Source organism: Enoplosus armatus, chromosome 16 (genome assembly GCF_043641665.1).
Source record: "Enoplosus armatus isolate fEnoArm2 chromosome 16, fEnoArm2.hap1, whole genome shotgun sequence".
Taxonomy (NCBI): domain Eukaryota; kingdom Metazoa; phylum Chordata; class Actinopteri; order Centrarchiformes; family Enoplosidae; genus Enoplosus; species Enoplosus armatus.
This window is the reverse complement of record NC_092195.1, coordinates 19,575,099-19,600,259: the sequence shown is the minus strand read 5'-3', so window position 1 is coordinate 19,600,259 and position 25,161 is coordinate 19,575,099. Positions and strand designations below refer to the sequence as shown.

Genomic DNA, 25,161 nt, shown 5'->3' with positions numbered 1-25,161 from the left:
TCTAAGCTTGCTACATCTTTAGCTTTTCCTTAGTCCGTTCAGAAAGAGGGGCAGAGCCTGTACTGTATGATTAACCGACTATCTTTGGTTCTTAAGGGGCTAATATAAGAAGAAGGTTTTAAAGCCAACATAACAGGAGAACACAGAGGGGAGAAGCACATGACAGTCGGAATATTAGGTGTGATGTTTGTGTCTTATCTGCCAAAACAAACCAAAGTCTTGTTGTTTTAAAGAGACTTCCAGTTCAGGAAAAGTTGGAAATAAAAGGCCTGATGATGGAGGGGTGGAGAGGAAGAGGAGGAGGAAGAGGAGGAGGAGGAGGAGGGGTGACAGAGTGTGAGGAGTAATCACTGCCAGGGTGAGGATGATGAGCCCCCCCCTCCAGCCCAACATCTCCTTCCCCCCAGCGAGCTGAGATCAGATCCAGGAATGTCAGCAGATGGACCACCCTTCTTCATTTGTTTGTTCTCCATCCGTCGGTCCCTCTCTCACTTCCTCAGCTGTCCGTCCGTCCGTCCGTCTTTCTGGCTGCAGGTCACTGGAGGTCTCGGTCTTCTAAGTACCGGTACTCAAACGTGAAGCCTTCCTTCTTCCGCTGGCCCCATTTCTCATAGTCAAAGTAAATATACGTTCCCTGAAAAATAAAAATTAAACGCAAAAAACATTTAAAGGCAGTAAGAGGGTGACCTGACTGCCTGCCAATCAAACCTGCACTGGGAAGAGGTTTATGTACGTTGAATGCCACTCCCAGCATGCTTTGCGCAAAAAGGCAGGGAAACAATCTGGATATTCACAGTCGATCGCAAGACTTCAGTTGATCCACTACCACAAGAACACAAAAATCAGTTTCAAAAGGCTTAATGGATCAGCCGCTCTAATTTTATCTGCTATTTGAGGCAGCCATTGGTTTCCATTCATAACTGTAAGGTATAAAAATCAGCACACTCTTTAAACGCCCTTGAGTTGTGTTATCCATCACAGTGAATTGAAAATGATTAAAGTAGAATTTGTTTCTGCACTAAATTACCCAAAACAATAACAACATATTCTCTGCGGCACGCACACACACACAATGACACACAACTCAAGTACGCGTTGAGAGCCTGTTATGAGATTTTCATACTGCACAGAAATGGATGGAAAAAGGCTAAAATATGTTTAAAAAAAAATCTGGTGGTGGCCGTCAATGAACAAACGTTCTCCACAAGAGGTTAAAGATGTGAAGCTGACCTGCTCAAACTCATCAGTAATGGTCTTGGGTTCTTCGTGCCTCTGAAACCACATCATGTACTTAGTGTGGAACCTCCATGACTGCTTCTTCAGGGCTTTGGCTGCCAGATACTGGGCCTTAGTGCCCTGCAGAGAGGAGACGAGGAGGAGGAGATAAAGGAAGAACTTAATTAGTAGGAACACAGAAAATACAGTTTTGGTTCTGGTGCAGACTTAAAGAGATTCTCGATCCTCCTTTGCATGTAATGTAATAATCAATAATACATTTCATCTTTGCAGTTCCTTCTTTTGAAGGTCCCAGAATACCTTTCAAAGTCCCAAAGCAGGGATTTAATCAAATCCATGTAATGCTGAAGCTGGTCTCTCTCTCTTTCCCTCAAAGCTAACATCGATAATCTAGATAGATAATATGATCTACATTTGGCCAGTTACCTACAGAGCAAAGGAACGTGTGTTTTGAGATCATGATTTAGTCACACAGCCTACCTCCAGGTAGTAAAAGATGAAGAAGAGGGTTTCTGTGGAAAGCCTCTGGTAAAACTCTACAGTGTCGGAGTGGGGCGGTGGCATCTGGTGGTGGAAAGGCAGGGTGGGGCACGGGTTCCTCATCAGGTACTGCCTGTAATATTGACAAAGAGGGAGAGTTAGTGGGACCTAACTGGAGGAAGGAAGGAAAACGAGAATAGATGTGAAAAAAGAAGCAGATGATTCACCAATCAAACGACTGGTTCAGGTTAGGGCCAACAATCATTTACTGTGTTAATAAGGATGTAAATTAATAGGCCTAATCAGTGACTTTCAGCCTGATGTTTTAATATGTGCATCGTCAATCGATGATATCGAAATAAAAAGTTAATCCCGTTCATCACTTAACGCAGCTCCCTCTGGAACCACAGAGTAAAACCTGCAACATGAAAATTAAAAGATCTTGATGGCGAGACCTTGTTCTAATATCAATAAATATATAATCACTGTTAATGTGTGGAAAATGTTTATTACAGTGGACGGCACGATAACGCAGAGAGGCTGTATTTCAGAACTCCTCATCACTGGTAGTGACCTTACAGTTTTATGATGTTAAAATGTGAATCCTGGACGTCCACATAGACGACCAGCATCAACACACTGCCTCTAAAACAGAATAATTAGCTAATCCAAAGCCACACACTCGTGTACAGTCGGTGCTGGTCTGCATCGAGACGCACAAAGAGGTTTTTGATGAACCACTTTGTGGACCAATTAACTAATTCCATTAGTCAGACCAATTGACAGATTCACCTCCCTGATGGTAGGAAAAGTAGGAAAATCTGCCCACTCACTGCCCAGATGCACTTTTCCATCCAAACCATGTATTTTTAGATCAGTGACAAACCCAGTTTGTCCTTTCTGTTTCCATGAGGCTGTTAGGCAGGTCAGTGCGCACCAAAAATAACAGTCATGTCCCACTAACAGGCAGACAGCTTGAGACTGATTACACTTTATTACTAATATGATTACTTCAAATCAAACAGGGTGGAAATGACTGCATGTGGCGAACAGTGAGTGTGTGTGTGTGCTGGAAATTAATTATAGTTCTTAAGAAACAAAGACTTTTCTGTTGTGTTTATTTCCCTCAATTTGGTTTTAAACACAGAGGAAGAAATGTGTGTGTGTGTGTGTGTATGTGTGTGTCACTCTCCTCTGACTGTAAAACACAACAGGTACTGTGGTACAAGAGGGTTTGAGTGTTTGGATTTAAATGTCAATTGTACCTGTGTGGGCTGACAGCGCTGTAGATACAGAACCAGAAGAATCTGTTCTCTAATTGTGCCTGGTGTGTGTGTGTGTGTGTGTGTGTGTGTGTGTGTGTGTGTGTGTGTGTGTAGGGATGCTACTGCAGTATTTGAAAGTACTAAATACAGTGATGTGATTTTCATCATGTCCCCTACTAAAATGCCACATTACTCTTTGTATTAAATAACTTTGCGCTGCAGCTGATTGGTTCTGTGGCTTTTTCAGATTTAACAAAGAAAAGCTGCCGAATCCGAAATCTTTGTTTTATAAAAGCTCAACAATCAAACGCTTAAGTTTTTTCAGTATTTCCATTTCATGTCACTTTATACGACTGCAAAGAAAGTGTAGTGGATTAAAAAGTACTTCTACTTTTGACACTTTGCCGATAATTCTTTTGTACTTTTCCTGAAGTAAAACGTTGAATGCATCACGGTATTTCTACTTTTCTCGATCTCAGTACTTCTTCCACCGACCAGCATGAAGGTTTGTTACCGTGGAAAAATGGAAAACGTTCACTGCACCTGATCCTCTCGGAGTCAGACGGGTGGGGCATGTGCATCCACGCCGCCTCCTCCATGGCCTGTTGGTAGAGCTGGTCTTTGGACACGGGAACCGGACCCAGCGGGCAGACCCCCAACGAGGGGGGGATGCTGACCTCTGACAGCGAGGGCTGAGGTGCTGTCGGGGGGCCCGAGGGGGCCGTAGTGCTGCTGGGGAAGATGTCTGAAGAGAGGCAGAGAATTAAAGTTAAGAGTGTGAGTGTGAGTGTGTGTGTGTGTGGGGGGGTGATGGTGAAGGAAGCGGAGGATGTAGGGGAGTGAGAGAGGATGTGAAGGGGGGAGGGGGTTCAGGATTTGAAGTCAGAGAGACAAAGAGAGAGAAGTTGAGTCAGGGCTGATAATATCATCAGCAGTTTTTGTTCAGAGGAGGCTGAGAGTGGGAGGTGAGATGACATTTTGTTCCATTAAACTACAGCTTTTCTATTTCTGCTCTGTGGCAACCCTCTATCTCCTTTTATTAAGGTACATAGGAGTGTGTGTGTGTTAGTGTGTGTGTTACCTGGGGTAAGGTGCAGGGAGGGCACGTCTCCCTCCATCCCTGAGCTGAGTGCTGCTCGCTCGGCCATGGACTTCAGGCTGCTCAGAGGCTCCTGGGGCTGATGTGGACAGACAAGGAGACTCATGGGAAAACAGAATCTACCGGACGTGTGCGCACAGTTATCGTAGGAAATCGAGTTCCTGCACCACTGATAATGTTGTCATGGAGATCACTTCACTTTTGTTAGTGTACTGCTATCCCCCCCCCTTCAAAGATGCTTTTGACGTAACATCAGGCAGCTGAGGAGCGAGTTCAGACCCGAAAGACAAGAAGGAGATCTCCAGTCCAGTCCAGTGATCTCCTCACAATGATCCAAACTAGTTTTCCCAGTTTGGTGTGCAAGAACTTGACTGGTCTGCTCAAAGCCGTGACCTCAACCCCATCCAACTCCTTTGGGATGAACTGTGAGCTGGACCTTATTGCAGTAAAAAGCTTTCGCAGAAGAGAGGAGGCTGTTACAGTCTCATGGTTTTAAAATGAGACGGTCAACATTCACACATGGGCGTAATGTTAAGGTGTCCACATACTTTTGGACATGTAGTATATCTGAATAGTTGTTTACTATAGTACTGTTTTGCAAGGTAATTCTTCACCTAATAACCTAATAATGAAAAAACACAACATTGATTAACAGATATCTGTAGATTAGAGTTCACTGGTGGCAAATTGTGTATTTAAGGACTCACAGTTCACAGTCATGGGTTATTGTCAGTGTAATCAATTTTAAATTAATCCTATAACAGGATAAGTGAGGGGTCTGAATACTTTCCATAGCCACCAAAAATACGTTCAGACAGTTGTAATTTATTACAAAAACACGCCTGGAAAATTCAGTAGAGGCTGGCAACTGATCGAGAAAAACTGCAATGATTGTTCTACCCAGCGCTGCAGATTTTAGAGCGCATTAATGCCGTTTCATCACTGTGAAATGAGGAATTAAACATGTGATCTCTGATGTTTCCTCAGAGAGTTCAACTCAAGGTGACTGAAGCTGTAGAACAAACACATGATGTTCTGTCTGCTCCGGGGGAATCACTTCATTGCGGTTTTCTTTCATTATTCTCTTCAGTTTTGTCAAAATCTGTTCGCAGTGTCTGAAATATTTTGCTACTAATAAACAGTCAGAATGAGACCATAATAATCCCCACTTGGATTTTACTGTTGGCACAATTAATTTAATCATAGAGGAAGCAAAAACAGTTATGAGTGTGTTTGTCTGCAAATGAATAGTCTGTGGAGATTTAGGAAATTGAATCTTCACAAAGAGAAACGTCCCATCGTGTCTACGTAAAATGTCTCAAATTAAAAACATGGAAAAAATAAAACACCATGTTTTGAGTCTTATTCCCACAGGTTCTGATAGGGAATCCGTGGTGTTAACTTTAGTGTGGCGGTGAACAAAGGGAACACATGCAGGGGCTCTTGGAGGGTCCCTGATGTACCAGTTGCAATAAGACCCACTGTGATTCAGTGTGTAAATCCCCCCCCCAGACTAGGGTTGAGTTTGGTAGGTCATTGCTCTAGTCTTAATCTAGCGGGGGTTTATGACTCAATGTTGATTTGTTGTTTTGTTTGGTGCAACTGGACCATTTTGCGTGAGGTTTTTGTTAAGTGGTCTACACGGTTTTTCTTACTGATTGCTGAGCATTACGAGATTAAGGTCCCCGGCAGACGTTTTAAAAGACACAGCAAAAACAAATAGCTGGAAGCTGAAATACTGAAAAACTGAACGTGGTTCATCCACAGTCACACCTGTAAGTTTAACATTTGAACAACAGAGAGAGCTTCTGATATTACAGACAGAATATGATCCAATCACAACGCTGGGCGCAACAGAGATAACGAGAACGTCTTTTAATACCAGGTGTAAATGTAAAGGCCCAGATGTCATTATCCAGATACAGATGTTCACACCAGGTGTAAATGGGGACTGTGTGTGTGTTCTTGAGTGTGTCATCATATTCTCACCTTGATGACGTCGGAGGACTGTGAGTAGGACAGTGGCCCGTTCAGCAGGCTCCCGCCACTCACCGTTTTGGCCTCGCTGTAGAACGCCGGCGATGGAGAGCTGGACGACAAACTCAAAGAGCCCAGTAAACTGGGACCAGTGTCCTTACTGGGGAGGGAAGAAGAGAATAAGAGAAAGGATGACATATGGGGGCAACAGAGACCCAAATAAAACCCAAGAAAGGGGGAAAAGGTAAACTTTCTAAGCACATATCTATCTATCTATCTATCTATCTATCTATCTATCTATCTATCTATCTATATATAAAGTATTTTATCCTACTGATTTGATGTGAATGATGTTCCCATAATTCTAGATGAGTGGTAACGAGCTCCATCATACTCACGGCTGATTGGCTGTGGAGGTCAAAGACAATGGTTGGCTGCTTTGTGATTGGCTGGCACTGTTGAGGGCGGAGTCTGTTGTGCTGTCTGCTACCACAGCGCTGTAACCTGCAACACAAAAAAAGAAAATTGAAGAAAATGCAAATGAGTTGTAAAACAGAAGACGGGTCAGAACAATTCAGAAATCCACATTTTGCTGTGAAACTGAAAATTGGCATAATTACCCCAAAATATATATAGTAATATAATATAATAATATAGTTAAAGGCTATGAAATATGTGTTGTGTGTTTAGTAATGTGCCTTTCAACTATAATAAAGCATTTGTAATTTAGACGCGTTCACACATTTCGAACACCTGCAACTTTCCCAGTTAATTGGATTTATGTAGTTTCACTTTCTAAATAATGAACTTTATGAAATGATGCTGTAAAGAAACTACTGTTCAGTTACTCACAGAAATTAAACTTGGTGCTTTTTACCAAGATAGCCAAGCATCAATGTTGTGTGACAGACGTTTTTTTCTTTTTTAACTTGGTTTGAATGGATACTGCGATCACTGCTAAATCATCAGATACATATAAAGTGGTGGTGCTACAGTTACAGCATGCTGATAGCACCTGCACTTAAAGGTGTTATTGCTTTGTTAGTCACTTGCTGATCACAATTTGTGGCCACAATGTTCACAGCAGTGTTCTGCGTGAAATGTAAACTTAAAAAAGGACATATTCGATGCTTTTTCAGCCGTGATAGGCTTCCACAAAAGGTCTAGAGATGCTGGAGAAGACCGCAGCGTTGTTGCCGAAGACATCAGATACTCACTAGAGCTACCATTCTGCTTCGGTTGACTTGGCGGCCTGATGGAGAGCGACGAGTTTCCTCCCATCACTCCGCTCCCTGCTGATCCCGAGCTGCCTACGTTGCTCCCGATGACTCCTACTCCGCTGCCCGGCGCTGAACCTCCTACTGGGCTAAGTGACACCAGGGAAGACACCTGCACCCCCGACTGACCAGAACCCAAACCCAGAATCCCAGAGCCGATGCTGGTCACCACCTGCACTGAGCCCAGGAGACCTCCCGTTGAGGACGTCGGCCCGCCGACTGTGATGCTTCCACTGCCGATGGAGCCCAGTGCGCTGTTGGACGTGGTGGTGCTGACGCCGCCCAGAGAGCCCGGTAGACCAGAGCCGATCGCGCCTGAGGCGGCTGCCTGAGCATAGGGTGCCGGAGTGGAGCTGGACAGGAGGCTCGCCATGGTGCTCAGGGATGCCGGCATCCCTGACAGGCCCAGGCCCCCGGACATCGGGCTGGTGGTGATGGAGCCGGACATGCCGCCTTTCCCCAGAGAGAGGCCCAAACTGAGGCCAAGACTGTTGGAGGTTGGCGGGGGCCCCGACAGAACCTGGGGCTGGGTGTTTGAAGTGAAGAGCCCCTGCATGTTGGCGTTGGGGGGAGAGGGAGCAGAGGAGGCCAGGTGGCTGTTGGTGGAGGTGCTGGGGATGGAGATAGGAGCCGAGGAGGAGGAGCTCACTAAGTTTTTGGCCTGTTGCTGCTGTGCCGACGGGTGCGGCTGCTGCTGGGTGGCGTTGCTGTAGCTGCCAGCGGAGGTGTTGGAGAGGAGACCCCCCGAGCTGCCGTGAAGACTGTTGCCCCCGGAGCCGCTGCTTCCTCCCCCAGTGATGGTCGCCATAGAGACCAGTGAGGATGAGGTCAGTCCCGAGACGGAGGAAGAAGATGAGGAGGAGGAAGAGGAAGATGAAGAGGATGAGGAGGAAGACGATAATGAGGAAGAGGGGTTGCCGTTCTTCACAGGTGACTGGAGAAGGAGTAGGAAGACAGATGCTTGTTAGGTCATGTTGTTACGTAACAACTGAAAACCTGTTTCTAACTCTAATTAATGACTTTTAATTAGATTTTATTCTTTATGAAACTTCACAAAACAAAAAAGAAGAAAACCTAAACAAACATGTCAAGATGTGACCTGGACATGCAAATATAAAATCTAACTAACTAACTAAGTAATCTAAGTTCAAGTTAAATTACTAATTGTTCTCCAAAACATCAGAAATAGCTGATAGCTTCAAATTGCTTATTAGGTCTCATCAATAATCCAAAACATAAAAATAATCTATTCATATTAATGTAAAACTGAAAAAAGCAACAAATTCTCAATTTAGAAGCAAACGATTGTTTTTCATAACTAATAAAACAATTACCAGACTTGTTGCTTGACTTATCTAATCTCATCTAATCAATAAATTCATTGTTTTGTCTTATTAAGCCGTCGTCACGATGAGGTGCAGAACTTCCTGAAGCTTTCTGTGTTCATGACATGATGTTGAAATGATCTCTCAGTGTGTTTAGACTCACCTGACTAACTTCGCTGTCTGTTGAACGTCCCCTCTTCTTGTCATCTTCCGAGTTCTCCTGAGAAACACAAACGCAGAACAACGTTAGGCCTCAGAGAAACGGCAAGTTAATGGTCATCATGCTTAAAAGCTGCAGCACAAGACAAAACGAGAAAGAACAAAAACCAAAAGAAGCCAGTTCCCGGACTCAACCCTAACTTTGTTGTGCCGACGAGCTCTCAGTTCTTCAAAAGTTAAATCATTTCCAGAAACTTTCCTTGGATAATTAAAAGTCAAACAATCACATTTCCCATGAACCATTGCGGCTTAACATCCCATCCTTTACGTTTCCTTTCATGCTTCAGTTTAACTTCATGGCAGCAGCATTTAACAATTCCACGCCTTCTATTCAGACACCTCAGACCTCTAATAACTGCTCTCACTACATACTGTATGTGGGTGGATAGAAGAACAGATGATATAATGACAATAGAGCGGAACAATACGAGGAGATGGCAGGGCACCACAATAGCAGACACATAGGCAATTATCTTTTCTCATTTATATTTTAGATATTGACCTGACTTGACTCGAAGTGAATGCAACAACAGGCTTAATTTTCAGGAATCATCAATATTTTCATCAATCAAGAGATAATAACCTGTCAGAAAGGGTTGCCTCTTTATTAATTTGTAATATTTTAAGGATTTTCCGCTAAGCCTTACTACATTAGCCTCGGCAACCAGAAGGGTCCAAATTACTGTTTCAACTTATTGTAACTGCATGAAAAATGTTGCGACTCCAAATCTAACCTTTTTTTATTGTCACTGAATCTAAATGCACCCTAACACTTTTTTTTTTTTTACCGTAGTGCAAGTGGCGGGCGAGGGGGGAATGGGCGAAGATGAGGTGGTGGAGGTGGGTGTGCTGCTGGAGTGCTGGAAGATCTCGTCCTCCAAGTGCGAGTGTCCTGGTGGGGAGGTGGCGACCAGCGTCTGAGCTGGAGGGAGCAGAGACACAGAGGGAGCAGAGTTCAATGATGGTAAACAGTCACTTCAGGAGCTTTATAGTATTAACTAGTAGTGTGGAGGGATTGATTCTCTTTAAGTCAGGACCAGGACCCAGTTAAATCCATGTTTAGGTGCATAGAAACCTCGAACAAAACATCATGTTTCTACGTGTAAAGCTGGAGTTCTGCGCTTGATTCAGTGTCCACCAGGAGCTGCCAACATGCAGCGTCCTGTGTTGCAGGTTTAACGATACTCTTTCTGAAGCTTTTTTTAACTTTTCTTTTCTTGTTTTTAAATGTGTTAAGACATTTTTTATTACCAGCTGTTAAGTTTTTATTTTAAGTTGAAGTTTTATTTTGTAACAGTATTGCAGGTTTTCATGGGATGGATAGCACTGTTTGTCGTTAACTGTGATGTTTTCTCCTCAACTTGACAAACCTCTGCTTGGCTTTTTGGCTCCACCTGCACATCTGTTGTTTATACACGTTTCTTTTCTTGTGGCTAAACTTGTTAGCACTTAGCTCAAAATTTACACATTTTATATTTCCATTTTGTTTTGTGCAGACACACAAACACAGTGAATTGAGACTGAATTCACCCCAGCGCTTTCTCTACTTACGGAGGTCTTCCAGGTCCAGGTCATCGTATAGAAACTCGTTCTCCTCAAAGTCTGGATCCTGCGACGAGTCGAGATAATACTCCACATCATCCTTTATAAAGAAAGAACAAATGACAGAGAAAGAGAATGACAATCTATACAACACATTTAAATGCGACATGGCATTTTGGAAAGAAATGTGGCTCAGTAAATCTGTCAATAGAAATATTATAATTTATCTTTTCAGAAGCGCAAAACAAACCTCTAAGTGATCTAATTTACAAATCACATAAACTAAAACATAAAAGCTGTGCAACAAGAAAAAGATTTCATTTTAACCCTTCACAGAAACGGAAAAGGCTTTGAATTCTTCATTGACTTTGTTTGTGAAGACGTGAGCGAACCTTGATCTTCCTGACGGCGTCCACCTGCACTGAGTCGTTGTCCAGCATCCTCAGAATGGTCTCCAGCATCCGGATGTGGTGTCGATGCTTCTCAATGAACTTCTTCAGCTCCTCAATCCGGTCCTGCTTCTTCACAACACAAATGGGGTCAGGCCAGGAGGAATCGACGAGGGGATCGAGCTCTCATCTTAAGTTTAAAACTGCTGCCTTACTGTTTTTCAGAGAATGATATCAAGCAGCCTCTTGGTTCGTACATGCAGTACATGCAAGTAGCAGTTACAGCTGCAGTGAATTTTTATTTCTTCGCACATGTTTCTCAGTTTGGTTGAAAGAGTGGATTAAAGAAAGCCATCAGCTTCTCAGCGGAGAATGTCTCTCGTTGGTCTATATGTGGATTCAGATGCCTTTCTACTCAGGAAATAATAATTTGACATGCTGGGGATGTACGCCACCTTATTCCAATGTGAAAAACTAAAATCTAAATAAATGATTCATTGAAATATCAAGGAAAAACATTTTAAAAGAAAAACAAAATGAAGTTTACGAAATGAAGGAAAAGGCATGTTAAAAGTTTAAAGTTAAACATACAGAAGAGAGGAAACACATAAGAGCTGCCACATGTGCACTTTATGGCTTTATGCATCATATAGCGCATAATCAGCACCACTTCAGATTTCAATATTTAATTCTTCTTCTTCTCCACAGTTAATTCATACATGTCCTCAAGCACTTAAATGTCATATATTTTGTTTTTTTTTGTTTATGTCAGGTCCAAAAGGTGTTCCAGGGGAAATTTGGACAAAAATAAGCATATGTGGATGTGTCTTTTAGATAAAACCTTCAAACCAGAAACGAAGCACACGTGTAACTCTGAGGATCACTGGCTGAACTGATGCGTTTATAAAAACACTATAGCTGTTAAAACACAGGCAGGAACACTTTAGATGTATGTTGCTCAGCTGCATTAGTGGAGGCAGCAGAGTGGAACATATTAATGCCTTTTATCACAATACATATTAATGCTGCGCCAGCACATGTCAGGAACATGAGGAAGTTTCTGTGCTGAGTGCACACACGCTCCAAAGGCTAAATCTGAACTCTTAATGTGACAGTGTGTCCAAAATTAACTACTGAGGAAAGTATGGAGCTGAATTAAATCTCTCATGCTGGCATGGCATATAAAATAAAATGGCGTTTAAGTGTTTTATTAAACACCTGGTACTGTGGGCCAAAACCAAAAAAAGCTTCTAGCGAACAAACTTGAGCTGTAGAGATTTATTTCTCTCTGGTTCAGGACTTATGATCACATTTAAAAGCTTTTTCATCCAGAGTGAGTGAAGGAGCTGTTCATCCACTGACTCTAACTGTGTACAACCAAGTAAGGGAAACACATTAACACTATGTCAGCTAAAACACCTCTCAGGGCAGCAGGAGTTCAGCAACTCCTTTGAAATGCAGAAAAAAAGCCTCCCCTGACAACCTCATTTATAAAATATCTTGATGTGCAAAACAGTTTTTTTCTACAGTCGGTCAAACACCTTTGAAACTCATCTAAAATCTAAAAAAATGATATGGGTGTCAGAAAGTGTTGTTTTATGATAATAACACTTCCCTGCATCAGGTCTGTCGTATAGAGTATATTCAGATGGTTAAACCATTGGTATGACCCTGTATATTGGAGTAGACCAAAAGGAAGTCATCTGCTCACCCTTGTTAATTCTTAAAGGTATAAAATAGGAAAAAAACGGATCACAAAATAACAATAAGTTAAGTCTCTTATCAAAAATCTGTTCAGGGAAGACACGTTTATAAATATGGACACTTCCTCTCTGTGAAGAGTGGTATTGTCCCTGAAAAGTGTCCCAATATGCACAAATCATACTGTAGGTATGCATGTAATACTGACATGCGCATTAGGAGTCACTGCTGCATTTATCAAATCAGAAACTCTGAAAGGGAAACCAGTTTTCAACAACTATAAAACATTAAGGCTGTGTCTGAATCACCTTTCATTATTCCCTCTGTAATAATAATAATAATAATAATAATACACATTCAATAGTTTCATCTATAGCGAACAGTGAATTCAGATTTCAGACACTCAATCATCATCATCATTTTGCATCTTCACTGTTCGAGTTGTACAACAGGAAGTAGTGAACATGCAATTTGTTCCAGTGAACATTTGAGGGCACTACGTAGTGAATAAATGTACAAACTCAAGTTGGAGGGGTGTAAATATAGTGCACCATATAGTGAGTAGAGTTTGTGTGATGCACAGCACAGCAGCTACACAGGAGGAGTGGTAGCTATCCAGAAACCCTCTTCTTTTCATCCCTGCATGCAAATATGTTCACGCTTATCTTCCCTACTGCAGGTTTCATCCTCCACAGGCAACAAATGCAGTTTAGTTTTGGTGGCAAGACTAAAAAAAACAGCCTCAGGAAACTAGTAGCCAGTGCAGCAGGTGACCCTTGTGATGAATTATCCTCCAAAGAGAAATGAAGGTTGGTCATTTTGGAGCCTGTGTGAAACCGGAGACCAGAAACTCGTCATTGATATCAGCACTTCAGCGCTACATTTCTTAGAAGATCCCCGCAGAGAAACGCGGCCCTACGCTTTTGGCCAGCTAAGCTAACTGCATGAGCAACAGAAAAAATAATACGCCCCTCTGGGTCTCATTAGAACAATTACTGAGAAAATTATCTTAACACAAAAAAAAATGCAAATATTCTATGACATAACAAAAGAGTCATTTTCCCTGACATTGCAGGTATGAACGGCGCACACAGGACCTGCTGGTTCTCTTTGAAATGACTGCCCGGTCGTCAAGGATAAAGTCAAAGAGGTTTTTTTTATAAATGAGGCCTCTGGAGAGGACTTTAAAGTGAAAGCGAGTGAGAGAGAAAGTGAAAGAAGCGGTCGGCAAGGTTATCCTCATCAGGCAGACAGAGAAGATAAATGGAGGACACGCTATCTGACCTCTCCACCAGAGAGGAGGGAGGACGGCTGTGAGGCCGACTGACCCACCGATCTGTGTCAGCTATAAACAGAGAAGGAGGAACCAGACAAAGAGAAGAGCAGAAGGAGTGAATGGATCAGGGATGAGAACAGACTGACCTCCTTGTCTCCTTTCTTTTTTCTCGTCTGGACTGAAAGAGACTCCACTTCGCTCTCAAACTGGTCCACCTGCATGTTCAACGTGTCTATCGTATTCTGGAGGAAAGAGAAGAATAAAAGTACACTTCATATATACGGCAGACACACATACACCGTTAATATCACTTTTTACATATTAAATTTATAAGAAACCATCACTAGTCAGGGTATGAGAAGGGTTCGTATGTTAAATTCACTCACACCACGTGACCTTAATGCAGCCTGTAATATTACTAAACCTTTAAATAAGTAATTAGAAATGCAAATAGCAACTATTTATGTTTTTTGGTGAATCGATTCGATGTTTAGTCTATAAAATGTCAGAAAAAGCAGCAAATTGTCACATTTGAGAAAGTGGAACCAGAGAATGTTTGGCATATATTATTAATCAATTATAAAAACGGTTGCTACTCAATATTACCAATGAAACATAACCAGTCAGGTTATCAATACGAATGTGGCTGATAAGGCTTTGGATGTAGAGGCGCTCACTATTCATTTCACTCTGCTGGAGCTTTTAAACAAGTTAATAAAGTTCATCACTTAATGCAAGGCCACGTTCAAACTACATAACGATACAACTCTCCCATCAGAATATGTTTCGTGTCAAGATATCACCTAAATATAAGCATATAAGACAAACCACCAGTGCGATGTATTAATGGAAGTGGCTGCTGGTTAATGAGGTTTTCAGTTTGTGAAAGCTGAGACGGTGCTTTGTCTTAACTTTAGTTTTGGTTCCACTTTTATCTCACTTTCACTTCCAGGTTCTGTTAAAAAGAAGTCCTCTCTGTCCTCCGCACTCTAATTATGTTTGAGGACATGAAGGACCGATCAGGGGCTGTACCCGAATCACAGTTCTTCCAAGATGACCTACATTCAGGTCATTTGAAGACAATACTAAGCGTGTTAACGTTTAGAGTCTGTTATTCTGTTTTATTCTGCGTCCAATGACTTGCAAAACAAGAGGAGGTTTGAATCTGGGGCTGATGATTAAAATCCTCAACCTTTGCACAAAGTCTTAACATAAAAGTTACAGTCACAGTTAAGGATTTGGAAACCACAGAACATGCTCTTATTTTCTTCCATCAGTTGGTTCAAAATGCTGCATCGGGACTCCTCGCTCACCGTTAGCCACGTGCCGACCTCCTCCTTCTCTTTCTGGGCCGGGTCCACCTTTTGGGCCAGACCCAACCCTTCTTTTGAGTACGCTTTCGTCTTCGTCTCTCTTTCCACTATTTTGAACCGCTCCATTTGCTGCAAGCAGATACAAACCAAGACAAACAAATATGTATTAAAAAACTGATACATGTGGATCACGTTACAACAAAATCAAAATCGCTTTAAGTGCTTTTATTTTCTACGAGCAGAAAAAACTCCAATCCATTGAGTTCTTAAATAATCTTAACAGTGATGGAGCTGTAAAATAGAAGGACTCAGCAATCATAACTGGAAGCTTTGCACTAGAGGAGCCATTAAAGCCCACTCAGCAGACCGGAAATAGGATAAGACCACATACAGTTTTGTTACTGAAGGTTGTTACAGCCTCTTCCTGCCTCTAGAAAACCCACAGCAGCGAATTTAACACCTAACGGGTGTTCAGACATGACCGAGGCCTTAAAGACCCAGAGGACGAGGCTCTAAACTGTAAAACTGATTTTACAAGACTGACTCATCCCGGATCTCTGAGTAAACATCCAGTAGATTGTGAAGTTCCTTTTTTTTTTTTTTTGGTCAAGACAAGATGCTTCCTGCAGGACTCTGACTGAACGTACAATTTCAGGTCAACCAACAAAACCACAGGAAGTCTTGAAGAGCAGCTTTTGGGATAAAAACCAAGTCCTCGAGATCAGAGGGAGCTGGCGAGTTGCTCTCGTCCCTCATTGTGCAGGCAGGTGGCTCACATTCAGTCCCTCTCAATAACCCTCATCAAAGGCTCATGTGGCTCTGAGGCGGGTTAGCTACGCTGAAGAACAGGTGTTAGATATCGGACCGGCTCCCATGTTTCCCAGCTCTCTATGAAGAAGGCCGTAATGAGCGCCTCCCGGGTGCAGTGCTTTTAATTTATCTGAGAAATTATTTTGCCCTTTCACTACTTTAACTGGATTATTTGTTGGTGAAGTTGGAGTTTCTGTAGATGGCGATCTTGTCTTTCACTGTTTAGCCATGGTGGCTATCACTGCTCATGCTAACCTCTCTTTTCTTCTTCTTTTGTTTATTCTAAACAAACCAGAGCAGCTACTGCCTCAAACGCATCACTTTAACCTACATGAGTGAGTGTTTAGAACAAAAATACAAAAGCTTTAATAAGTCTAATAAGGGTTGCATCATTATTGCTCTATTTGAATTTTAGAGAGATGATAGAGTGGACTTTTATTTACATAAAAGCATTACAGATTGTTTAAATGGTAAATGCTTCTGAGCTTTGATGGGGACAACAGCGTGACCTGGAAGCTGCACATATAAACATGTTGGGGAAACACGACTATTTGCAGCATACTGGTGAGTGGATTATGTTGTAGGACTGGTTCGGTTAGTTTCTACGGACATTTTAATATTTCTTTAAGCTGTGAGAACTTTTGACTGATTGAATGCAAGTTGACTGCAGTGACTTCCTCCATCAAGTTTGTATTTGATATTTAAATGATGAAGCTGAATTTTTATCTTTCTCACAACAAACTTTGTTTATATCTTTAAAAAGTTGTGTTGCTGTTTTAAGTTATGTCTCTGTGTTTGTCTTCATTCATTGTCTTTGTCTACATTTCTTTCCAAAATAAATAATAACTAACAATATCTGCTGATATTTGTCTTTCCTACTCTGTACAGAACAGGTGAAAAGTGCAATTGTTCAGCTAAAAACCACAATGACTTTATACTGCAAATATAATTTTTGCTGTTTCTAAGGTCTCAACTTTGGATTTTTTGTTTGTGTTATATTACACAAAAACAGAAACATGACTGACGAACATCAACACAAATAAAACTCCAGTACTTTGAGTGTTATCAGTGAGTAAATCACTAAAACTTGTTCATTCCTGAAATTCCAATAAATGCTGGTAAACTGGTAATCTATGTGTCAATGACAGAACTATGTAATTCATATGATAGAATTCAGCCATTTATTGTTTTTAACAAATACATTTTTTAGACTTTTCAGGACTTCCCAGAGTTCAGAACCAACACAATCCTCCAGAGTAAACATGGGTCCCACAGGGAGTGTTATAATGAACGTGATGCGTCCTACCTCTCCTCTGTTCGGTTCCTACTCACCGTTTCTATGAGTTTGCGGTTCTCTACTAGCTGCCTTTTGTCTTTGATCTCGTTGGATGCCACCCACGTCTTGATCTGGTCTCGAAGACGCTGGGGGACCAGAAGAAGAAGAAGAAGAAGAAGAAGAGGGAGAGAAACAGAGCGGGGGAGGGAGAGAGAGATTGGGAGAGAGAGAGAGAGAGAGAGATACAGATACATCAGTGAATACGTGCAGAGACTCGTCTTCAACAGTCATGGACGGTGAACTTGGTGTCTACATGCAGCAAAAAAGGCTTGGCTTGGAGTTTGGTCCTCATGGTAACACCGAGATGAAGCACTAAACACTGCCTGTGGCTGACCATGATGATATTTAATACACACACACACACACACACACACACACACACACACACACACACACACACACACACACACACACACACACACACACACACACACACACACACACACACACACACACACACACACACACACCTCTCTATGTGTGGGCAGGTTAAACAATTTCAGATCAGCAAACAATCACTGTCCTTTCATCCAATTTCAGGGCCCAAAATGAAAACACATGAGACCTCAACAACTCTGGCCGTCTCTATCTCCCTTCCTGAATGCTGATTGGCTAGAAATGAGACCCAATTTACACCTAGTTTTAACAAGTAATCTGTATCTGGACATCTTGGCTGGATGATGAAAAACGCAGGTGTAAATTCACACAGAGCGCTTTGCAATCAAACTGCCATCAGGTCGGCCAGACTGGAGGTGGTCTCGCTCACACTGTGACTCTCAGATAGGTGTGAATGCAATCTAGAGCTGAAAACAATTAATTGATTAGTCAACAGGAAATTAATCTGCGTCTGTTTTGACAACTGATTCATCATTTAAGTAATTTCTTTTAAGCAAATATTCCGATCATTCCCAGGCTCCTGATTCTCAAATGTCAAGATTTGTAGAACAAGACATCACCTTTTCTAAGAAATAAGAAATTGCCAAATTAAATTGATAATGAAAAGAATCATTAGTTCCAGTCCTAATGCAATATGTAAAGTTTAGTCAGTCTAAAATAAATATCCAGATACAGATTTTACGTAAATACCAGGTGTAAGTTTATTCTAAACTTTTGTTTCTTGTATTTCAGGTTTACAGACTCACTATCAGAGCCCATGTGCACTTCTTGGTTTGTCTAGAGACAACTTGAGGACTCATGGGAGAGTCTGTGACACAGTTTCTTGTTCAAAAAGCCGGGCCGTTGTCTGCTGACCACAGAGCTTCGACTGCAGTCCTCAAAGTGAACAACACAAGGCGGCCCTGCTGCTCTAAACCTGTACACACAACTGAAAGACATTTCAAACTGATCTGATATAGCTATTATCAAAATAATATATCTGCAGATTTATTTTGTTTTGGGGCAGTCTTATCAACTTGGCTTGACTTCGCCGTCTCTCTGTATTTACCTGTAGCTTTTTAATCTCTTTCTTGAGGTCTGCTTCATATTTCTCCTTCTGGTTCGCGTTGGCTGCATTGTGAAGCTGCGGAGAAAAGGAAACAAGAGGTTTCCAACAAGTTCTGGTCCAAGACAATACAGCAAAGAAGAGTTCAACATGTAACATATACACTGTGAATATTGATAATGCAGTCTGTAGTACCAAGCCTGTCATTTGCTCATACCTTACATAAATTAAAACTCTGGTTTATACTATCAATTCATTTGAGGACAACTCTATTGATCTCTGTGCTGCAGCAGCAAAGGTAACACAATCAAAATTGGATTATAAAAGAAGCTATAAAGACAATAAAAGCAATACTTTGCACAGAAACCTTTCCTTCTCTTCAACGCCCTTCACTCCCTCTAAATCTTGGTCTACATGTTGGTCAACAGCAGATGGATGTACCATCCACGGCCCAAATGTACCAGGTTTTTGTCTGCGTTTATTCCCCACAAATAATGACAAGTAGGCTGGAAACAATTAGTCAATTGGCAGAAAATGAATTGACAACAATTTTGAGAATCGATTTATCATTCTGAGTTTATTTTATGATAAAATTCTGATTCCAGCTTCTCAAATGTGAGGATTCTCTGATTTTCTGTTTTAAATATTTATACTTAAAATATTTTTTGGATATTTTGGACTGTGGATCAGACAAAAAAAAGGGCTCTGGCTATTTTTGACTAGGGTTAGGTGTTAGGGGGGTTATTGGGTTTCTCACAATCTAAATGATTAATTTTTAAAAATCATTCGTTGCAGTGCGAATGACGATCCTTCCTTACTTTTTGCCAAATGTCTTCAAACTGTTCGACTCCCTCCGCTACTTTTTTCAGACATCGATCTATTTCACCTGGAGGAGGAGAAAGGAGCAGAACAACAAGAGAGGATTAGATAAACTAGGAAATGATACAGATCACATGACATAAACATGTCAAAACACGCAGGACCAGTTTCAATAAGCATTATCTGGAGTGAAGACCAGAAAACATCTTACACACACACATCACACAGTCACATGTAATCATACAGAGTGCAATCATAGTGAAGTGTATGCAATTGTGCAATAACAAATAAAGTTTATTCAGTTAAGTAATCTAGGTAACACAGTAAACCTGCTCCCACTTTATATCGCACACACAGAAACAACAAACTCTCCATATAACAACAGCGCGTTTACAAAGTGTGTTTGAATCTCATGAAATATGCACATTGTGAAAGGGACATTATGCTTGTAAGCGAGAGGTAACACACAAACACGCATCCCCTGCACACACAAATATAATCCACCCAATTTCTATCAATGAGGGTGGGCTAAATAACAGAAGCATCTCTCTAACAACGGATTATAACCGCCATGAAGGTCTGTTGTATCAGACCGCATTACAAGACACTGAACATTTTTTTTCCAACTCATTAAAAACAACGGCAGTATCTCAATATTATGGTCTTGATATTGTTCTGATCGCTGATGGAGAGATGCAGCGACCGGCGTTGAACGCACTGCAGCTTTGACTAAGTTGTGTGAACAAACTCCAGTTTGAGTCTGACCTTAAACTGCCTTGATGTTAAGAATCTGCTGCGGGTGTGTTATTTTTAGATGAAAGTCTACCTCCTCGGTAATAATACATTACAATTACACAGAGATGGTGCTTGTGCTTAATCCTTTCTTCTTCATGAAGACATTGTAGGGGAGGAACATGTGTGCGTTTTGTTTTTAATGTGACAGCCATCACACGAGTGCACGTGAAGGGATGAGTGATGCTGGCAGAGAATCATCAATCTTGTCACAAACTGTGTTTTCAGCCTGTGGTGAAGGTCGGTTAAAAATAACTTCAAAGTAAAGGACTCTGAGGAAACTTTCTGTGGGACAACACAGCCTCGAGGTTTTCTGTCTTTACACAATGGTCTGGGTCTGGTTGCGAAGCTTGTTGCGGTACTGTGAGTACTGTGAGCTGTTCCAGACATCAGCTGCACTGGTGCGGTCATACATCGGTTTAAATGTTTAAAATAAAAGCTCTGAGAAGAGAGCAGAAGAGCAGCAGCGGAGTCAGATCCTGACTAGAAACAAAATGAGTCTGTCTGAAGCCTGAAACCTGCTCTGGTGTCTCTGAAAGTGTGCCAGCATCATGAGCAGACTTCTGCACTGATGACTGCCAACACACATGGACGCAATGTCGCCCTGTGAACAAAGAGGCAGTGTCACTTTTAACAAACCAAAACAGGATAAGAAAACAAACAGAAGCTTTTAAATAGGAGTGGGCGATACTGTAATATCGATATATATATATCTATAAACACATCATAGTATAGTACATTGGTTTTTGACTGTTCCACCTGACAAAACGAGACATTTGATGAAGTCACTTTGGGATGTAGGATGTTGGGCATTTCTCACGGTTTATAATAAACCACAACATTAATCAATTTATTGAGAAAATAATCGTCGAAATCGAAACTTGAACCCAATTAATATATCTGCGTAGCTGATATTATCGGCTGACTGTACCTTCACAGATATATCGCTATCGGCACATAACAAACTCAACTGAGGACAATGTGGACCACTGCTCCTTTCCAGTTCTTCATGTGTACTTATTTGCAACAACACCAGAGCAGGTAAAAAGCAGCAAAGAGCTCAGATAAATCCATCATGTTTGAGCTGAAGCTACAGGTCCCAAAACCAGATTTATTTCTGACTCCCTCCGGAGCTGAAAACCTCTAACCTGGCAGGATGACAGCTTACACAACTCAGAAAACAAGCTACTTGTGAGTGCATGTGACTTTTGTTTACAAGCCCTACTTCGCTTTTAACCCTGCAGCGAGAACCACACCACGGTAACATACTTCCACTTTACCTCATATAACATAACACACAATAGCCAAACAGCAGCAGGTATGATCACGCGTGAGCTGTAAACAATTTTTAACATTTGTTTAAACCTACTTAGAGTGACAGATGGGTGGAGTTTTTCCACAGAGGTGCCATCAGGGGACTTTCCAATCACAGCAACACGAATTACACACTGACTCTGCAATGCTTTTCTGTGATTGTGACGCCTCCTGAATGATGTTATTTATGGTAAACCTCACCCACCTGGCACCTGATCAGACCACAACAAATCATACAGCTTATTCGGATCAACTGGTGTTTCATGGGAAACACACACACACACAGATATCTCACCTTGAAGTTTCCTTTTATCGGCCATGACTGATGACTAGGATGATGTCTTCATGCCTTCTTTCACTGCAGAAAACAGAGACAAAGGAAAATGTCTATTTAAAGAAGGATGGTGGCAGGTGCACATTAATAAATACTGCTGTAATAGTGATTTTTCTATGTAAAATTAAGTTATTGAAGTAGGATGTACTGTAAGCATGTAGAGCAATGACAAAAATCATCTTACGCTTTAACAAAAGGGTCTATATCTGCAGGGATCCTTTCCATAATGTTTTCAGACACTTAGAATCTGAAGCCTGTTACTGGCAAAAACAAGCATTTCTAGTAGACGTACTTCACGGGCGCAGTTGCCCTCAAGGACTACGTTGCAGCCATTGCAGCCAGTTTGCGGCTGGGGCAACCTACTGGACCAATTCCAAAATTTAAGTTAACTATTATTCATTTAGACACCAAAATTTGTAAAAAAAATTGAGGAATTTCCCTTTAAATACTTGGCAAGAGGGTTTCAAGCACGAGGCATCAAAGCTTAAGAGTGTTTTTTCTCTCTGTATGGTGTTAAAACACTCACCTGAGGGACAGGGAATGCACAGGAATTAATTTCGGGAATTTCTTGTGGTCAGAGAAAAAAAAGGAGCCTTGAGATGTTTAACTATGCTGACTGCGAGCAAATTACAGCTGATGCAGGAAGAACGTGAAGAACAACCCGCAAGACTGGATTTAACTTCATAAATACGGATGTCACTTAAACAGGTGAGTCAATCAGAGGATAACTCTGACTCTGACTCTAACAATATGACACTTTATAATTCTATTGTTTTTCATATGAAGACTGTTATCACGCATTCACTTTTACCAAAATCTGTCAGTGTGAGATTATTCGGGAACACACACACACACATAACAGTTTACAGTTTATTAGGTGCACCATGCTAAAACTAATGTAGTCAACACCACAAACTACCTCCTCCAAAACAACCATAAAGTTGATTCTACAACTAAACAAAATAAAAAATAAATCAACATTATAACTTATGGGATTTCTTGCAGCGTTTTAATAGTTGTACCTAACAAACTTGCAACTGAGCATTTATGCCAGTGCAGATAGATCTGTAATAAGCTAATATCAGCCGAGACTATTGTGTAGGATAAATTCACTGTTGAGTTTCCATGGGAGTTGTTGACCAGGTAGTTGCAACGTCCCCTGTTTGAGTCAAGCCTTTGTTTAATGTCATTTCTCCTCCTCACCTCTCTACTGTTGCTGTCAAGTAAAAAAATCCCAAAATAGATATAAATATTTAAAATATTTTTCATATCTTCCACAGCTATGTGATACTGGTACCAATGTGATCAATAACATTGAGATATACCATAAAGGAATGTATTGATTGTTTGTCCCACTCCTACCTTTAAATATTTATATAACCTCATAAATCCAATTAAAACCATGGCAAGACACTACTTTTTGATTTCACCCACACATATTTCATGTTTTTATCTAGATTATTTATGGTTTGTCTGATGTTTTGTCAATTTAATACACTACTTACTTCAGCTTAACTATGTTTTTTTCACGCTTGAAACTAAGACACTATTATGCACAATAAGCGCTCAGAGCTAAACTGCATGTTCTAGTTTTCTAACTGCATCACAGGTTGATTTAACACCACTTAAATGGGACAAAACCTTTCTAAATTAGCTTTAGCTTTACTTTTCCAGACAGGTGCACACATCTGGGCACAGGCCCCTCTTGTCCTGCTAACACACGTTCACGCTGAGCAGATGAGTTTGGACCAACTGAAGACACTTTAACTGTGTGTTTCTCGAGCATTTTACAGTGGATTATAAAGCCTAGACTAGTCGCGGGATTAGCTAAACCAAACAACCATGCGGTGTTTACGGAGCGAAGGACAAACATTTGTTAGCCCGGGATGTTTATAAACAATGCGGGCATCATTAGTGCCACCAGCAGCCTGCGGGCGACAACATCCGAACAGATACACTTCACAACAAACTCCGTACTCAAGTTAAACACCGCGGCTCTGACGAAGAAGTTGTGCTTTTCCGTTTTTAGCTAACACACAGACTACAAGTTGGTCTGTTGTCAGTGTAGAGAGCTGCAGCTTCCCACCGGCTGCGCTATTTGATGTGGGAGACACAATTTGGAAAGGGGAGAGAGGCAGAGAGAGAAAGGGGGAAGGCACATAAATTCATCACCTTTGGGTCTGCAACGAAATTACCTGGATTTTTCCGAGTTACGATTTCTTTCCTCGGTCGGCCCGCTCCGGTAAATCTTCAACGATTCAGTATGAGGGCTATTTTTCTTTTAAAAAATGTGTCAATTCTTCTCGCTAAACAATCACTCCGCACATCCAAGATGGCTACCAGGAACACCTCCTCCTCCGATGCCCTGTTGGACAGGAGTCCCGCCCACCTTGCCTGTGATTGGTCCGTCGCCGACGCTCCCGCACTCCTATTCGCCGAATCCCGCTGTCCGTCGTGACACGCTGGTTTTACTACTTCCAGGGTAACTCCCGCTATGATTGGACGGTTTGGAGAGGTTAAAGGGTAAACTGAGTTTTGTTACGCCCCCCCTCCACATGGATGAATTATTTGTTCCAATTCTCAATGGTAATTCTGTTACATGTTAAATCTCTGGTATTATTTTCCAAGTTTTTTTCTGTTTTGCATATCTTTGTATTGCAATACAACACAACGAGCTCTGTATGTAAAAATTGATTTGATGTGTTTAAAAACATGAAGGATGAGGAATGAGGAGGTCAGAGTTCAAGGCCCACAAGGAAAAGATGGTTTTCTCACCAAATAAAATGTTAGATAACTGCTCTTTTTTCGAGGTTACAGTAGATAATCCTGTCACCCTGATTAGTGTAGGAGGACTGACCTATTTAAATCTGATTTTTTAATTTCTAATGTTTTAAACCTTTCTTTATATTTGAACCTCACATGTTATAGGGTGAAAATGCACCAGAAGTACCTACACTGGTAATGTACAAGTCATCTTGCACAGCCTCCAGTGACCTCTGACTTTGACTCTGTGGCCTGATGCTTATAGAAACACATTGTCAGCATCACTGTGATGTTTCAGTGCCTCTCGCACTGCTGTCATTATTCCCATGTTGTGACATAATGGAGTCATTTCAGAAAATAAGTTTCATAATCGACCCTTCTGCTGTCTCTGACCCTCATTATGATTCATGAGACTCATTTCTTTACACTTGACCTGTGTGCTCCGGCTGGCTC

The 25,161-nt window shown here is 41.4% G+C and overlaps 1 protein-coding gene across 1 annotated transcript; it reads right to left on the bottom strand.

The window, feature by feature from the left end:
* Positions 1 to 508: 508 nt before the first annotated feature.
* Positions 509 to 24,263, bottom strand: LOC139298966 (CCR4-NOT transcription complex subunit 3-like). The gene is made up of 19 exons (XM_070921798.1): positions 24,141 to 24,263; positions 21,907 to 21,969; positions 19,505 to 19,572; positions 18,690 to 18,764; positions 17,242 to 17,331; positions 15,100 to 15,228; positions 13,933 to 14,028; positions 10,813 to 10,941; positions 10,430 to 10,520; positions 9,667 to 9,800; positions 8,823 to 8,879; positions 7,259 to 8,268; positions 6,456 to 6,566; positions 6,070 to 6,217; positions 4,063 to 4,159; positions 3,525 to 3,726; positions 1,717 to 1,849; positions 1,231 to 1,356; positions 509 to 634 (listed from the first exon to the last, which is right to left on the bottom strand). The coding sequence occupies exons 2-19, from the start codon at positions 21,929 to 21,931 to the stop codon at positions 536 to 538; spliced, it is 2,820 nt and encodes a 939-aa protein (XP_070777899.1). The 5' UTR covers positions 21,932 to 21,969; positions 24,141 to 24,263; the 3' UTR covers positions 509 to 535.
* Positions 24,264 to 25,161: the final 898 nt, after the last annotated feature.